Source organism: Syngnathus leptorhynchus, chromosome 15 (assembly GCF_054491065.1).
Source record: "Syngnathus leptorhynchus isolate UIUO chromosome 15, UIUO_Slep, whole genome shotgun sequence".
Lineage (NCBI taxonomy): Eukaryota > Metazoa > Chordata > Actinopteri > Syngnathiformes > Syngnathidae > Syngnathus > Syngnathus leptorhynchus.
Window position 1 is genome coordinate 425,156 of NC_141209.1, and position 14,091 is coordinate 439,246.

At 45.1% G+C, this 14,091-nt stretch overlaps 3 protein-coding genes across 5 annotated transcripts; 1 reads left to right on the forward strand and 2 right to left on the reverse strand.

Annotated features, from left to right (window-relative positions):
• Nucleotides 1-2,343: 2,343 nt before the first annotated feature.
• eif4eb (eukaryotic translation initiation factor 4eb) lies at nt 2,344-7,009 on the reverse strand. Of its 3 annotated transcripts, none has more exons than XM_085931331.1 (9): nt 6,941-7,009; nt 5,167-5,223; nt 4,894-4,950; nt 4,577-4,689; nt 4,353-4,448; nt 4,118-4,181; nt 3,869-3,982; nt 3,548-3,687; nt 2,344-3,426 (listed from the first exon to the last, which is right to left on the reverse strand). In XM_085931331.1, exons 1-9 carry the CDS (start codon nt 6,992-6,994, stop codon nt 3,312-3,314), a joined length of 810 nt encoding a protein of 269 aa, XP_085787457.1. In that variant the 5' UTR covers nt 6,995-7,009; the 3' UTR covers nt 2,344-3,311. The 3 variants fall into 3 exon arrangements, with proteins under 3 accessions (XP_085787457.1, XP_085787456.1, XP_085787458.1); XM_085931330.1 differs by lacking the exon at nt 6,941-7,009 and adding an exon at nt 5,958-6,071; XM_085931332.1 differs by lacking the exon at nt 6,941-7,009 and adding an exon at nt 5,867-5,893.
• metap1 (methionyl aminopeptidase 1) lies at nt 5,721-10,731 on the forward strand. The gene is made up of 11 exons (XM_085931328.1): nt 5,721-6,277; nt 7,129-7,180; nt 7,327-7,436; nt 7,572-7,632; nt 8,764-8,855; nt 8,945-9,028; nt 9,182-9,320; nt 9,690-9,821; nt 9,962-10,105; nt 10,209-10,274; nt 10,348-10,731. The coding sequence occupies exons 1-11, from the start codon at nt 6,161-6,163 to the stop codon at nt 10,512-10,514; spliced, it is 1,164 nt and encodes a 387-aa protein (XP_085787454.1). The 5' UTR covers nt 5,721-6,160; the 3' UTR covers nt 10,515-10,731.
• A 783-nt stretch (nt 10,732-11,514) lies between these two features.
• LOC147044849 (alcohol dehydrogenase 1-like) lies at nt 11,515-14,088 on the reverse strand. The gene is made up of 9 exons (XM_085931329.1): nt 14,053-14,088; nt 13,577-13,678; nt 13,191-13,332; nt 13,039-13,126; nt 12,688-12,907; nt 12,358-12,618; nt 12,161-12,293; nt 11,835-11,973; nt 11,515-11,734 (listed from the first exon to the last, which is right to left on the reverse strand). Exons 1-9 carry the CDS (start codon nt 14,068-14,070, stop codon nt 11,701-11,703), a joined length of 1,137 nt encoding a protein of 378 aa, XP_085787455.1. The 5' UTR covers nt 14,071-14,088; the 3' UTR covers nt 11,515-11,700.
• Between the last annotated feature and the right edge of the window lie 3 nt (nt 14,089-14,091).

Below are 14,091 nucleotides of genomic sequence, written 5' to 3' on the forward strand. Positions count from 1 at the left end.
GCGCTTGCTCGTGTGGCTATGTGTTTGTTTGTGTGGTAGAAAGCCAGCCAGCCAGCCAGCCAGCCAGCCAGCCAGCCTCAAGTCATTAAACACAAGGAAGATGCCATTTTCTACTTCAAAATGTCAGGTGACGAGAATGACAGTTCTGGAATAGCCATCTTGGGCTGGGTGACAGTAATCATGTTACTTGAAGTCAATTCATGAGTAGGTTTGCCACACTGTTTTTCTTTTCAGAGGAAAATGGAGGCGTGGCTGTCTATTTTTCTAGGTTATATTTTCAATATTGTATCATAAATTAACTCATTCACTGTACTCTGTGTGCCCCGGAGGAGCGAATAAGCAAATAACAAAGGCAATATTTTGAAATCATGCTGCAGGCTCTTTTATTTGCTGCCGCACAATCCACTTGAGTGAAAATGACTGACAAGGAATATGAATAAGTGACAAGTGGCTCAGAGGTAGGCGTTAAATAGTTTCATCTGTTCCATGCGAGCGCACTAGGACAATCTGGGCCGCTAATCACCATTTCCATGGATCCATATTGACGTGTACAAGAATTGTTGACTGAACATTTTCAATGTTTTTTTTTGCCAAAGCAATGTTTCAATGCATGCCATACACATAAATGATGGATACGCTCGCCTTTATTGTTCAGCTTATGTAGCAATCTTCTATTTTCTTTTAATTGACACTCAATTATTCATGCACATTTAAATCCTATGGAGACCTTGGAGCTGGCCTCATTTCAAAGCAAATTAGATACAGCACATGCTCACTAGCGTATATTGAAGTCAGGAAGCCACTTGCCATCGCTGCGCTCCTTACTTTGTTCCACAAAGTGCAAGAAGAAAATGAATAGAACTGTGTGATGTTCTCAAAGTGAAAACGCAAGCACAGAATTCATGAAGCTCATTGGTCAGATGAATGACGCAATGCTTCCTTGCAAGAAATCATTCAATCCGAGTGAGCGCAAGCAAGATGGAACATTTCAAAAGGCTGTAGCTATTAGTTTCCCTTCAAGAGAATGTTGTCATTTGTATCCTCAGCGCTCTATTTATTCACCTTATTCTGTAGGTGTCATGAAATGTCCAACAAGTGTTAGAAAAGACAGCGGCAGAATGTAATTAAATGCAACTAGCCAGACGTGACTAATAAGCCAGAGCAGCGGCGGGCGGGCGGGCCGGCGGGCGGGCCGGCCGGCACACCGAGATCCGACGACAGGAGAAAGGCTTGCTAAATTATACAAAACTAATTACTCTGTTCATTAAGACAAAATGTCACCATGTCCAAAAGTGGCAGAGTGACAAAAATGGCAACTAAGGCTCAAAGTGTGGCTTCCAAATCCAGCCATTGATCTTTGCACGGCATGGCTGCAAGTAGCCTACCCTAGGGAAATTCATCAATCAACTGGCTCAAGCTCCCATCGTGTATTCACGAGGGAACACGGTTGCTACTCATAACTGGTGCACGCCACTTGGCTTCTCTTCTTCTTATTGATGAAGTGAAATACCCCAGACAACCTGCTTTTGTGCGCCCTTTCAAAATGACAAGCGAGTCGAAAAAATAGCTTGGCTCAGATGACCTGAGAACCTTTTTGAAGCGCATTTTGAGCCCAAGTGGATCCCACCTGCTGGCCACGCCACCTCTCGGGACAAACAGAGACGTGAGACAGCATCGACTACGGCGGTCTCGACGCTGAGGACAACAAACTGTTACTCTTATCCATGCGTGCTGTCCAGGCTTGGAAAAGGCAAATATGAAACATTTGAAGACATGTTTCATGCATGTCATTACTGATGTTTAGTCGGCGGCTTGTCATGCTGCGAGGATTGTCTGTAAAGGAAGGAATGGTGTGTTGACCTTTAAAGGTCAATCGCGCCACTTAAACAAGGACCTCATCAGACCACAGACAGCCAATTAGCGCTCGGACACATTATCCCGACGCTTGACGAGCGGCGCATTATTTTTCGGATTCAAATGACATTTTGAAAGCAGCTGACGTAGAAACAAGTGGTGGAGGGAGCTATGTTCTCCAAAGTAACCTTTTCTTTCCAACTTGTATTTACGCTGACATTTGAAAGGATTGTGGGATGACGGTCTGGTGCATGCAGCAGCTAATCTGGTTGGAACCTTTATGAGAATCTTGCCAGTGGTTTCCATTTCAGGCAAGATGACTACTTTTGATGTGCCAATAAAAACAATTTTATTGCAAAGCGTTGCAGAATTTCTCTTTTAATTATATTAACACTCGAAAGAATAGCAGTCACGAAGAAGATTTGTTAAATGCAAGCCAGAGCGAAAAAGAAGCATGGAACTCTTCTACCAATTGAACAGTCTCCAAGATAGAATAAATTAAAGGCTTTAATTTCTTACACAATTACAGCAACAACAACAAAAAAATCATGCTGTAGAAAATGGCAGAAAAATATACGTTGTTGCAGTTCACGATTGACTGCAATTCAAAAAAAAAAAGTGATCTATATTTTTACGTAGAGAATCCTCAAAGCCCTCTAAATAGCACGCTCTAGTAATAGCACTCATTGGATACCTTTCCATTTGGTGTTAGTGTTCATACTCCAATTTAATAGCTGACTATTAAAGTCCAAACACAGCGTTACTTCCAAATGATGTTTCAGCGTCATCAGTGACTTTAAAACGACGGTTCCGCATGTTTCCGTTCTACGAATGTTGAGTGACAGCACCGAGAAAATCCTGTCGCAGAACCTTCCAAATGAGCCTGGCGTTCTGTAATAGAACTCCGCGTCTACTGTACGTTTCACAGATGATAGCAATCCAAAGTCTTTGAATGAGATCAAGTTTATAATATTGTGAGTTGAGTGTTTGGGAAGACATTTTCAAATACTTTTGTTGTCTCAGGCTGCGTTCACAATGCAGGCCTTAACGCTCAATTCTGATTTTTAGGTGAAAACGTTCTTTGTGTCTTTTCGATCCCGTTTCAGGGATGTAAGATTAGAAATGAATTTACGTGGCCGCTAATGCCACAAAAGTACACTTTATGATTCAGATTTCAAGCAAGACTAAAGTCCAGTCAAATATTACCGTATTTTCAGCACGATACGCCTTTCATTTTCTCAAAAACCCTAGGTGAGCCTTTTAATGAGAAAATCGGAACCGAGCAGTTCAGACACAGGGCAAAAAAAATAAAAAATAGGAAGTGAGCTGCAGTGTGAACGTAGCCTAAATCTTATGGAAACATTTGGATTGGATTCCACAGTCTTTGCAGCAAAGTAAACATATGCACCAACAACAAATATGACAAGAAGTTGAAAAAGGAGCACAATAGGCGCTTCTCAAACAACAAATTTGTTCTTAGTGGTGGAGCCACTTTTGGTTGATGTGTCAAAGTGAGATTGGTAGCCAATAGTCATCTTTAAGGGGAGCCCCAATCGCTCCTTGTAAACTCTCCTGATGGCCGGAAAACAAAAACAAAGGATGCCACTTTATTAATTGATACAGCCACATGCAAAGGCTCGCTCGCTCGCTCGCTCGCTCGCTCGCTCACTCACTCACTCACTCACTCACTCACCCTATTTGTGTGATGGCGTCACGGTTTTCAGAGTCTGATGTCCACACAGCGATTTTATCCCCTTTTGTGCGAATATTGACCACAGCTCCACAGACTTCATCGCTGTAGTTGTCAAAGGCCTCTCCAACTAAGCACAAGAGCTGGAAAAGTGACGGTGGTAAAATCAATCATCAGGTTGATATTTTGTTTTCACTCAACATCCAAAACAAAGAAACTGACCTAAATGTTGCGTCCGAGCAGTCCAAAACAATTAAGTGTAGAGCAGCGAGGTTTTTTTTGAAATCCACAATACGAAAAAAAGAGTCAAGAGTGAAAACTTACAGTTTCTAACCAAAAGCGGTCCAGATCAAATTTTCTCTGCTGCTGCTTGAGTGTGATCAACCAGCGTCCACCACGCTTGTTCCTCTCATCCTCCCACATGGGCTCAATACCATCCTGCATATTTCATAATCATTTCAACAACATTGGATGATTCATTTTCCATGGATAGTTTTCTTCAAATGCAAACATCCTTCATATGACATATGTCATTCAAGGCATGCATACTGGACATGACTTGATGAGACAAACCTTGAAAAGGGAGTAATCGCAGCCTGACATGAGATTGCTGGATAACTGGATATGGTTGTACAGACTGCAAAGAAGACGTGGCAGAGGAGTCAAACAAGCTCATTTGTTATGTTCACAGAAATGGTGCGTGGAAAGTGCTGGTGAATGTCTGCCAAACGTCCTTTACGACCTCGAAAGAATCCCAAAGAAAACTCAACACAGGGGCCACAGCGTGAAGACATTGAGTGCAACCTACGCCCAAAAGTCTTCGACTGTGTCAAATTTGGAGATGAGTCTCAGGTTGGCCTGCCATGTTTTGCTCTTGTCAATCTTGAAGAACCATAGAGACCATCTGTTGGGGTGAGAATGTAAAAAAATAAAATAAAAATGATGCTGCTGCATATTTTCGGGGGGGGGGGGGGGGCGTTTTTAATTTGTGATGGTCACGGTTACATTTACAAGTGTGCTATGGAGCCTTGCCTGTTTTGCAGTGGGTGTTTGATGTAGACTTCTGGGCTCACAATTTCCTGACCAACCTCTTTTGCCTCATCAGTTCCATCCTCTTTGGGCAGGGATGGACTTGGCTTGGTTTCCTAAAACAAATGAGGGAACTTTATCAAGTAGCGCTTCTTTGTTTATGGTTGTCATTTGAGATCAGTATATTTGACTTGACTTTTATTACAAATAGTTTGCGTGAATGGGAGCAAACAAGGAGAGCAGACTGAAAACTCGATTTGAATACGTTCAATGTATATTGTATTTTTGTTTTGAATTGCGATATAAAACACGGGACCAACCTCCTTTGCCTCATCAGTTTCATCCTCTTTGGCCAGGGATGGACTTGGGTTGGTTTGCTAAAACAAATGAGAGAAAGGGAACTTTATTTGGCACGATCAAGTAGCACTTCTTTGTTTGTGGCTGTAATTTGAGATCAGTATATGAACTTGACTTTTATTATCATTTGTGTTCATGGGAGCAAAAAAGGAGAGCAGACTGAAAACTCTACTTGAATATTTTCAATGTGTATTGTCTTTTTTGTTTTGAATTGCGATCTAAAACACGTGCCCAACCTCTTTTGCCTCATCAGTTCCATCCTCTTTGGGCAGGGATGGACTTAAGTTGGTTTCCTAGAGGGAAAGGGAACTTTATCAGGTAGCTCTTTGTTTCCGGTTGTCATTTGAGATCAGTATATTTGACTTGACTTTTATGACAAATAGTTTGTGCTCATGGGAGCAAACAAGGAGAGCAGACTGAAAACTGGATTTGAACCTTTTCAATGTATTTTTGTTTCCAATTGCGGTAGGTATCAAACACAGATTTTGTGCTTGCGCCTACTAAATGATCGTATTAACAACGGCATGAGGACATTGTCTCACTTTTGAACATCATTCAAGCTAATCCATTCGTTCTTTTCTTTAAAGACAAACGTGAGTCACTGAAATAGAAATCGTCGGGGAGGTCGTTAAAGGGATCAACAATTATGCTCAATGCAAATTATACGACACGCCGAGTCAAAAGAGTGTGTGCGTATAGTGTATCCTTGATGTTTATGATTTGTAAAGTTTTCTGACATTAACAGTAACGTTAGGGCACGCTGACTGACCGACCAACTGACCGACCGACTGACTGACTGTTTTTTGTGCAAAGTGGACAGACAGCGAGTCCTCAACGTCAGCTTAAAAGTTGCGAGGTGGTCTCCATAGTGCTTTTAGGGGTTAAGCATAAATCGTAGACAAAACCAGGTGGCGACTGATCCTGCACTTCACATACATGACATGACATGACAAATCCTTCGATGTGCAAATGGCACGGTTTACGTCAAGACGTTAGATACCACGAAGTTTATCGAGAAAGCGCTCACCGGTTCGGCAGTCGCCATCTTACAAATCTGTGCTGGGAAACTCTCACTTGATTGGAGCACACGAAGCAACGTGACCTCCAGCCCGCCCTCTCTGGACATGCGCAGTAAGCCGCTTGTGGCCGCGCGCCCGAAGGCACTGAGACTCCACCCCTCGAGCACGAGCGCGAGCGCGAGCACGATCAGCAGGGCCGACCGGCGAAAGCATGGCAAGCACAGTGGAGAGAAGGGAGTGCGAGACGGAATGCTGCAGCAAAGACGCCAAACTTCAGTGTCCTACATGCATTAAGCTTGGCATTCAAGGATCCTATTTCTGTTCCCAGGTAAAGCTGCGCTGTGCTCTTGGCAAGTTTAAAAAGGCCGCTGTTTTAGCCCAACAACGGGCCCTCGCTGCCCGTATCATCACGAGGCTGCTAGTATCTAGCTGGCATGCTACGTAGAAACCTAGGCACAAATGCTTGCTATATGAAATGTCATAACAGCTTTGAATGAAGTTTGAGAATGACCTCGTGGTACAAAGATAGTTGGCGATGAATAATAAACTGTCCGTGGTCATTCCCGCATATTTGGTGGACGACTCGACCAACTCCCGAGCTAATCGCTGACCACTTGGCTGGAGTGGGTGGTATCGTTCGAACGATTGTCTTTCAAACATGTGCAACAAGTTATGTGTCAGGTGTGCCTAAAGTGCATGTCATTTTGCAAAAGCATGATTCAATCAACTCTTGGAGGAGTTCAAGAAGCGCGATTAACTTTACGCTGTGCAACGAAATCCATCCGTCCGTCCATCCACCTATCTGGGCCTGGACTATTTTTCTCACATTGCATTGCGGCCAACGGGAGAATATGGGTCGGTCATTACACGTCGGTGTTGCAAAATAGTGCCAAATAGCCAGCGCTGTTAGTTGACATGCTTCTTGGGAGCCAGTTGCCGAGACCGGACATATACAACAAGCTGCTGATTTCGGAAACGATCCCTCTTTTACCTTCCTAGTTCCCATGCAGTTCTCAAGTAAGCCAAGGGCTAAATTCAGCTTCATTACCACTGTACAGCAACATGACCAGTCTTCTTCTTTATTTGAAGTGCCAAAGCAGACACGAGGGAGACTCTTTGCATGTCGTTGAACCCTTGACCTTACTTTGGGGAGTTTTGATATTCTCTTTTCATTCCCAGGAATGTTTCAAGGGGAGCTGGGCATCTCACAAGTTGCTGCACAAAAAAGCAAGTAAGTATCCAGGGCTCAAGGAAGTGCACTCCCACCGCTCGAATTGTTTCGATGTATAACGGAACAATTGTTTCAACAATCGACGCATGCCTTTGTGCCGCTATGGTCTTTATCATCGCGTTGTAAATATTGTGTTGTTTTGTCAGAGGAGGACAAGAACCACAATGAATGTAAGAACTGTGTGGAAAAAGACATCAACACAGACCCATGGCCTGGCTATCGCTACGCGGGGAAACTTCGTCCTTACTACCCTCTGGTGAGTTCCCTGTCTCATTTTTGTCTGTGTCCAACTTTATAGGGTATTTGGGGGGGGGGAAAAAAAGAAATTCTTGAAAAATACTTTTGCTGTCATTGCATGGAGGCCCAACATGTGTTGTGCTTTTCACTTTAGACACCTTTGCGGCCTGTACCCAGTGAAATCCAAAGACCCGACTATGCCGACCATCCTCGAGGTAACAAAGTTTATATTTAGGGTCCAGGTTGGTCTTGGCCGTGATGTGGCTGAAGAAGACTTGCGCCGCGCGGCTGCATGCGTATTGTTCCTTCCCTGCACACAATGCGTACGAGGTCACTTTCAGAATGCATTTCATTCTGTCCCTGATCACTTTCCTGTGATGGCTTGCCTTCTCTGTGATATCAATCGGCCATTTGGGTAGAAGAATTTCCGAGATCAGCGGCGTAATGCTCTCTCCGATAGTTAACTGTAAGCTGTGTGCAAATGTGCTCGGCGATTGATTCGGTGTTACCATGGCAACTCTCCATCCCTGTCATCTATCTGCCTGCATACTCAGGTCGTCATGGTTACTCTGTCTTTTCATTCCCTTGTGATGCTTTTTCAGGGAAGAGCACACAGCAATGCCTCAGACGTGACGTGCCGTGCCGTGCTCTATACGATATGAAACGTCTCTTTCCACTTTTACTCGCACGCAGGGGATTCTGGTGAAAATATCGTTTTCGCCTTTTCCTAAGGTGCTCTGTATACGTGGAAGTCAAATTGAATTGACGATCGCACTCTGGACAAAACTCACTGTTGCCAAGCAACTGTCGATGGTTCGTGCAGCAATCATCCCGTTGACTTCATAAATGATGAACGCTGAAGTGCTTTGACCAAACGAGACACTTTAGTGCCCTTCGTATGGTTTTGCGTTATGAAACTTTGTTGAATCGTTCGTTCAACATTGTAACGTGTTTGCAATGCAAAGTTGACTCACCTCAGAGTTGGCCACCAGCAATCCTTCCTGTTGGCTACTCTTTAAGTATAGTGCCGCCTTAGGAATATCAAAGTGGCAAATGATCGGTGTTAATGAGAATTGAATCCTGCGAGTCATTGCTCTAATTTCCACGATTGCATTATCACGAAACACGTGCTGTTTGAGCCGAAGGCACGTCGAAAACATTTGCACGCGCTCGGCGTAAAGACAGCGCGCGCCGGCCGGCCGGCGCAAAGGGCATCTTCCATTTAGGCCGTGGGCTCGCGCCGGCTCCCAAAGTGCCTCGAAAATGAATTTGAACGGCGCCTGGCCCACCTGGCTGCATCCCAACTGTGGCTTGATCCCAACCGTCGTCTGTCTTTCTCTCCACAGGGATGTCTGAATCCGAGCAATTTCTGAAGGGAACGTCACAGATCAAGATCCTCCCTCCCGAGGACATCGAAGGCATGAGAGTGGTGTGCAAGGTGACGTGAAATATTTCTTTGTGTTGCTTCTACTCACAGCCCTTGGCCTTTCTTTTTTTTTAATCCCGCATTGGGACGGTCCATTGCAGCTGGCTCGAGAAGTCTTGGATATCGCAGCTGCCATGGTGAAAGCTGGTGTTACAACAGAAGAAATTGACCATGCAGTACATCTGGTACATACATGCACTCGCAACCCAAAAATGAAAGTCTCATGACAAGGGAAACCATAGCTACTGTGTACCTATGAGAAAATTGCCTTTGACACACCTGAGCGGTCTGATAGCGGCTTTTGTCCCACTTCATTTGATCCGTACTTGTCTGCTCAGGCTTGTACGACAAGGAACTGCTACCCTTCTCCTCTGAACTATTACAACTTCCCCAAATCCTGCTGCACGTCTGTCAACGAAGTCATTTGCCACGGAATCCCGGACAGAAGACGGCTACAAGACGGCGATATACTTAATGGTACGGCCAGTCGTACGTATTTGACTCATTCCCCTGACATCCCAAATGGAAATTAGCATGGACTTCCGAGAGTGTCGTTTGTTCAAGTTATTGTCACGTAACAAAGGCTGTATTCTATTGTGTGACAAACAAGTTAGGTCTATGAATAGCGCTCACTCGCAACTTGTAGGCTTTTTGCGGATAGTCTTACTTCCATCAGACACTCCTCTGGTGTTGTCGTATAGACTTGCCGTTCAAGTGATTCCTCCATTTGGCTAAAGGTTCTCCCGCTCGTCATTGCGTCTGTTGTACGCATAACAAGCATTCAGACCTTGGTTGCGTGACAAAATAGATTTGATGTGATTTCAATCAACGTCTCATCTCACGCAGTGGACATCACCGTCTACCACAATGGTTTCCACGGTGACCTCAATGAGACCTTTTACGTGGGAGAGGTGGATGAAGGAGCAAAGAAACTTGTCCAGACTACTTACGAATGCCTTATGCAAGCTATAGACTCTGGTAAGAGCTGCAATCTTTTTGCCTTCCTTTTCAGCCTCTCATAGCCTACTTGGATTGATAGGCAATTATCTTGTGCAACATTATTTCTGCCCTACGTAATACGTGTAACTCGGATGGTACTAGCATGGTTGTACTTGCAGTGAAACCCGGCATCCGCTATCGAGAGCTGGGTAACATCATCCAGAAGCACGCTCAGGCCAACGGCTTCTCTGTGGTGCGAAGCTACTGCGGCCACGGCATCCACAGGCTTTTCCACACCGCTCCAAATGTGCCGCATTATGCCAGTAAGTCCTTCTGACAAATTGAGGCGGGGGGGGGGGGGGGGGGAACATCAGCAACTTGATCTGCATACCTATATCACAATCATTTCTGCATCCCTCTCTCCAGAAAACAAAGCAGTTGGCGTTATGAAGCCGGGTCACGTGTTCACCATCGAACCCATGATATGTGAAGGTGAGACTCACCAATATGACTCACCTCAATATGACACCATTTCGACTGCCTTACGTTTGAATATTTCTTCCAGGTGGCTGGCAAGACGAGACCTGGCCCGATGGCTGGACAGCGGTCACCAGGGACGGGAAGAGATCTGCTCAGTTCGAACACACACTTCTGGTCACAGACACTGGTTGCGAAATCCTTACCCGCCGCCTGGAAGACAACGGTCAGGCTCATTTTCTGAGCCAAATGTAGGCCTTGACCGGACGGAGGGAGCACGTGCTCCCAGAGGACCGGACTAATCCAAAAGAAGAGAAAAGTGCTCCTGGAGTTCAGTGTCAAGCTGGCTCCCGTGTTCCTTCAATTAAATATCAGCCCTCAAAGGAAATGGACGGACTTGAATGTGTCACGTGTGAATTGATTTGATAGTGAAAAGTTGCTGAAGGAAATATTAAAATATTTATGAAAAAGACATTTGTGCAGTTATCGGGCTCAAGTAAATAAAAGAAAGAATGGGAAGATGAAGGGTGATTTTTTTTTTTTTTAATGGCCAGCAGAGGGCACAATATCCCCCCCAAAAAAAAATTCAAGCTTTCCAATTTGAAGGAGCAGGGCAGAGCAGGTCACATTAACATAGCCATGTGACAAGCCATACGTTGCATTAGAACTATACATCTTCCCTTTCTCTCTTGAGGTTTATGCTTGGAGTTTCCACCACCATCAAAGCATCAAATTGTAATGGGGTACCTTTTAGGTGAATCAAACTTGTTGATCTTCTCCCTTCCTGTAAGTAAGATTGCCTGCTGCCTGCGCTCGGCGAGCAAGCAACTGAGTGAGCGGGCAGATGAAACACTTTCTGTGGAGAATGGCATTTCGTCGAGTTTTGACCTCCCTCCATCAAAGTGACAGGTTGGCAGGGGCGGGCGGGCGGCTTGGCTTCCACATTTTATAACGTGTACGTTGCCACTCCCCGTATTTATTTAGATATATATTTTTTTCGTTTTTTTTTGGTCCAGTAAGGCCATGCTGTTCATATAGCAGTAGAGGGGAAAGAAAATAGACAACATCTACTTTTACAGAGTGCAAAACATCTGTACGGAATCAGCATTTGGAATCATTAGAAAAAACATTCCTTCAATGATGTGGCGGGCGCAGATAGAAGCCAAAAATACCAGGACCCGTTTTTTTTGTTCACTGCAGATGAGAAAAACCATTTGTACTAAACAAAGTCAGAGCACTGAGAAGTCACTGATCTCTTTGGTTTATTTGGATCATATCATGTTTCAACAAAACATGCCTAATTCTTTGGAGTTGTTTGATGAAAGTCCTTAGTTGCATTCATAAATGGTGCTAGTGGTCTTGTTGTATCATGTCATTGAGACTCTTTTGCAGTTATGGAAATGTGGAGAAATAACAATAAAATCCCTTCCTTCCAATTGACTTATTGTGGACTAACACTCAGGAATGTTCGAATGCTGCGGGAGACAAAGACAAGACACACACACACACACAAAATGGATGGTATCTTTGAAACATTGTTAGTCAATCATGACTGTAAATGGAATGTTGTTGTACCTTTTGCCCTCCTTCAGCAGCTCAATGGCTTCATTGATGTCATCCAAAGTCATTTTGTGAGTAATAAACTCATCCAACTTGACTTTTTTGTCCATGTAGGCTAGAACCATTTTTGCCACACCGTCCTTACCCTTAAAACCTGATTCAGAAATGAGAAAAAGATCCATCCGAAAGTGGATTGCCTGAAATGCCGACGCTGTCACAGCCTCGCAAGCAAGCAAGCAAGCAAGCTCTTTAGCCCTGAATGACTACAGACAGCCACAAGGTGACCCAAATGAACAAAGACGGCGCCATCCGCTGCAAATCCGAGCGAGGCCTCGGTTTACCTCCAAACACAGAGCCCTTCCACGTGCGTCCACCGATGAGATCGTTGGGACGAGCAGAGAAATCTTCCTTGTCGGTCCAGCCCACGATCACGCTTACTCCCCAGGCGGGAATGCAGGACTCCAAGGCAGTGCGCTAGACGGGAACGCAAACTTAGTATTCCAAAAAGTCAAATGTGATGAAAATGTTCCTCACTCACCATGAGTTTTACATCCCCCACACATTCCAGGGAGAAGTCAACGCCGCCATTTGTCATCTCGGATATCACCTGGCTGACGGGTTTGTGGTGATCCTTTGGGTTTACAAAGTCGGTGGCTCCAAACTCCTTTGCTTTGTCAAACTTGTCCGCGTTGATATCCACGGCGATAATTTTCTTGGCGCCGGCATATTTGCAGCCCATGATTGCAGCCAAGCCCACAGCTCCTAGCCCAAACACAGCGCAAGTGGAATCGGGTTCCACCTAAAAAAAACAAAAGCACAAATCACGACGTCACGTCAAATGGAGCTTCAGGCGCGGATGCCGTCGTACCTGAGCGTTATTGACCGCCGCTCCAAATCCTGTGCAGATCCCACAGCCAAGGAGAAAGACTTTCTCCAGAGGGGCAGCAGGGTCAATCTTGGCCAGTGCAATCTGGTTAATCACACTGTACTGTGAGAAGGTGCTGATTCCCATAAACTGCAGCAACTTCTTTCCCTTGCAGTTTAACTTGGAGCAAGGCGCTTGGCTCACATTGTGAGGAACAACATGCCTAGACAATAGCAAAGTGTTGCTGTCAGGTGTGACACACTGAAGCGCAAAGACAGGAAGGAAACCACTGTGGGCAAAGACACTTTTGGGCAACATTTGGGATGGACCTTGAGGAGAAGAAAGGGAGCTCACCATGCTTTTTCACATTGGTTCGTCTTGGGACTCTTACAGAAGCGACACTCTCTACACTGGGAGATGATCAAAGGGATAACTTTGTCACCTAAAAGACAAGGACAGTGCAGAATCAAGTCGCTGAACGTTGACCGAGATCCTTCCGAACCCACCTGGCTGAAATTCGGTGACTCCGGGTCCGACGCTCTCCACAACGCCCGCTCCCTCGTGGCCGAGCACCATGGGGAAGAGGTCTTTATTGTCCGTTTCGTTCAGGTAGAAGAGGTCGGTACGGCACACACCGGTTGCCACCATCTGCTCCGAAGACAACCGACCGCCTGATTGATGGAGCTCACGCTCATTGGCAACACGTATTGGTGAAATAACGTATGTCGGAAAACAAGCAAACTAAACATATCGTTCGTTGCACTTTGGGATTGAGCAGGTGACTAGAGAAGCAAAAAACCCAAAACAAAGTGAAAGCTGAGTCGGACGGCTAAATGATAATCATTTGATTGGGCCACAGCCAGCCAGCCAGGTCAAACTTTTTCCTCCTCACCTTAACGCGGACCTGGTTGTCCTGCGGCGGTTCCACCTCAATCTCCTCAATTGTCAAAGGCTTGTTTGCTTCCCAGGCCACCGCTGCCTTACACTTGATGACCTTGAGAGCAGATGGAAAAAAGATGTACGTAGGACACGAACAAACTTTGGCGTCAAGCCCTTTGTCACAATGATCAAATAAACGATTTGTGAGAAGAAGTGCTTTGTGTAGCAGGCTTTAGGGAAGAGAAAGACCCATGGTAAAAAAACAAATCCACCTTCTTTGAACCTAATCTCCATGAGCAGCTGTTGTGCTGGCTCACGGGAAGATATGACAGTTACAAAGGTCATAAGTGAGCAAGAAGCAAACGGTTAAAAAGCAAGCACAAATAGAGTCCCGCTTTTTGATTGGGAAGGGACTGTCGTCGGGGTCCATACAACAACCAACACAACTGGATTTCTTCACGTGCATGAAGAGTATTAATGAGCTCTTACCTTCCCAGCTGTGGCCATTTTTACACTCAATGTGTTTTC

Bases quoted from the DNA above. Each gene is read 5' to 3' on its own strand.
- eif4eb (XM_085931330.1), bottom strand. From the start codon at position 6,056: ATGTCCAGAGAGGGCGGGCTGGAGGTCACGTTGCTTCGTGTGCTCCAA. The intron at 4,951-5,166 runs GTTGGGCACGTG...CATTTGTTTTAG, and splicing joins GAACTGATGAGGCAAAAGAG to CAAACCAACCCAAGTCCATC. The intron at 4,182-4,352 runs GTAGGTTGCACT...TCTTCTTTGCAG, and splicing joins ACAGTCGAAGACTTTTGGGC to TCTGTACAACCATATCCAGT.
- metap1 (XM_085931328.1), top strand. From the start codon at position 6,161: ATGGCAAGCACAGTGGAGAGAAGGGAGTGCGAGACGGAATGCTGCAGC. The intron at 7,633-8,763 runs GTAACAAAGTTT...TTCTCTCCACAG, and splicing joins CTATGCCGACCATCCTCGAG to GGATGTCTGAATCCGAGCAA. The intron at 9,822-9,961 runs GTAAGAGCTGCA...TTGTACTTGCAG, and splicing joins TATGCAAGCTATAGACTCTG to TGAAACCCGGCATCCGCTAT.
- LOC147044849 (XM_085931329.1), bottom strand. The intron at 12,908-13,038 runs GTGAGCTCCCTT...GCTATTGTCTAG, and splicing joins AACCAATGTGAAAAAGCATG to GCATGTTGTTCCTCACAATG. The intron at 11,735-11,834 runs GTACAACAACAT...TGTCTCCCGCAG, and splicing joins CTGCTGAAGGAGGGCAAAAG to CATTCGAACATTCCTGAGTG.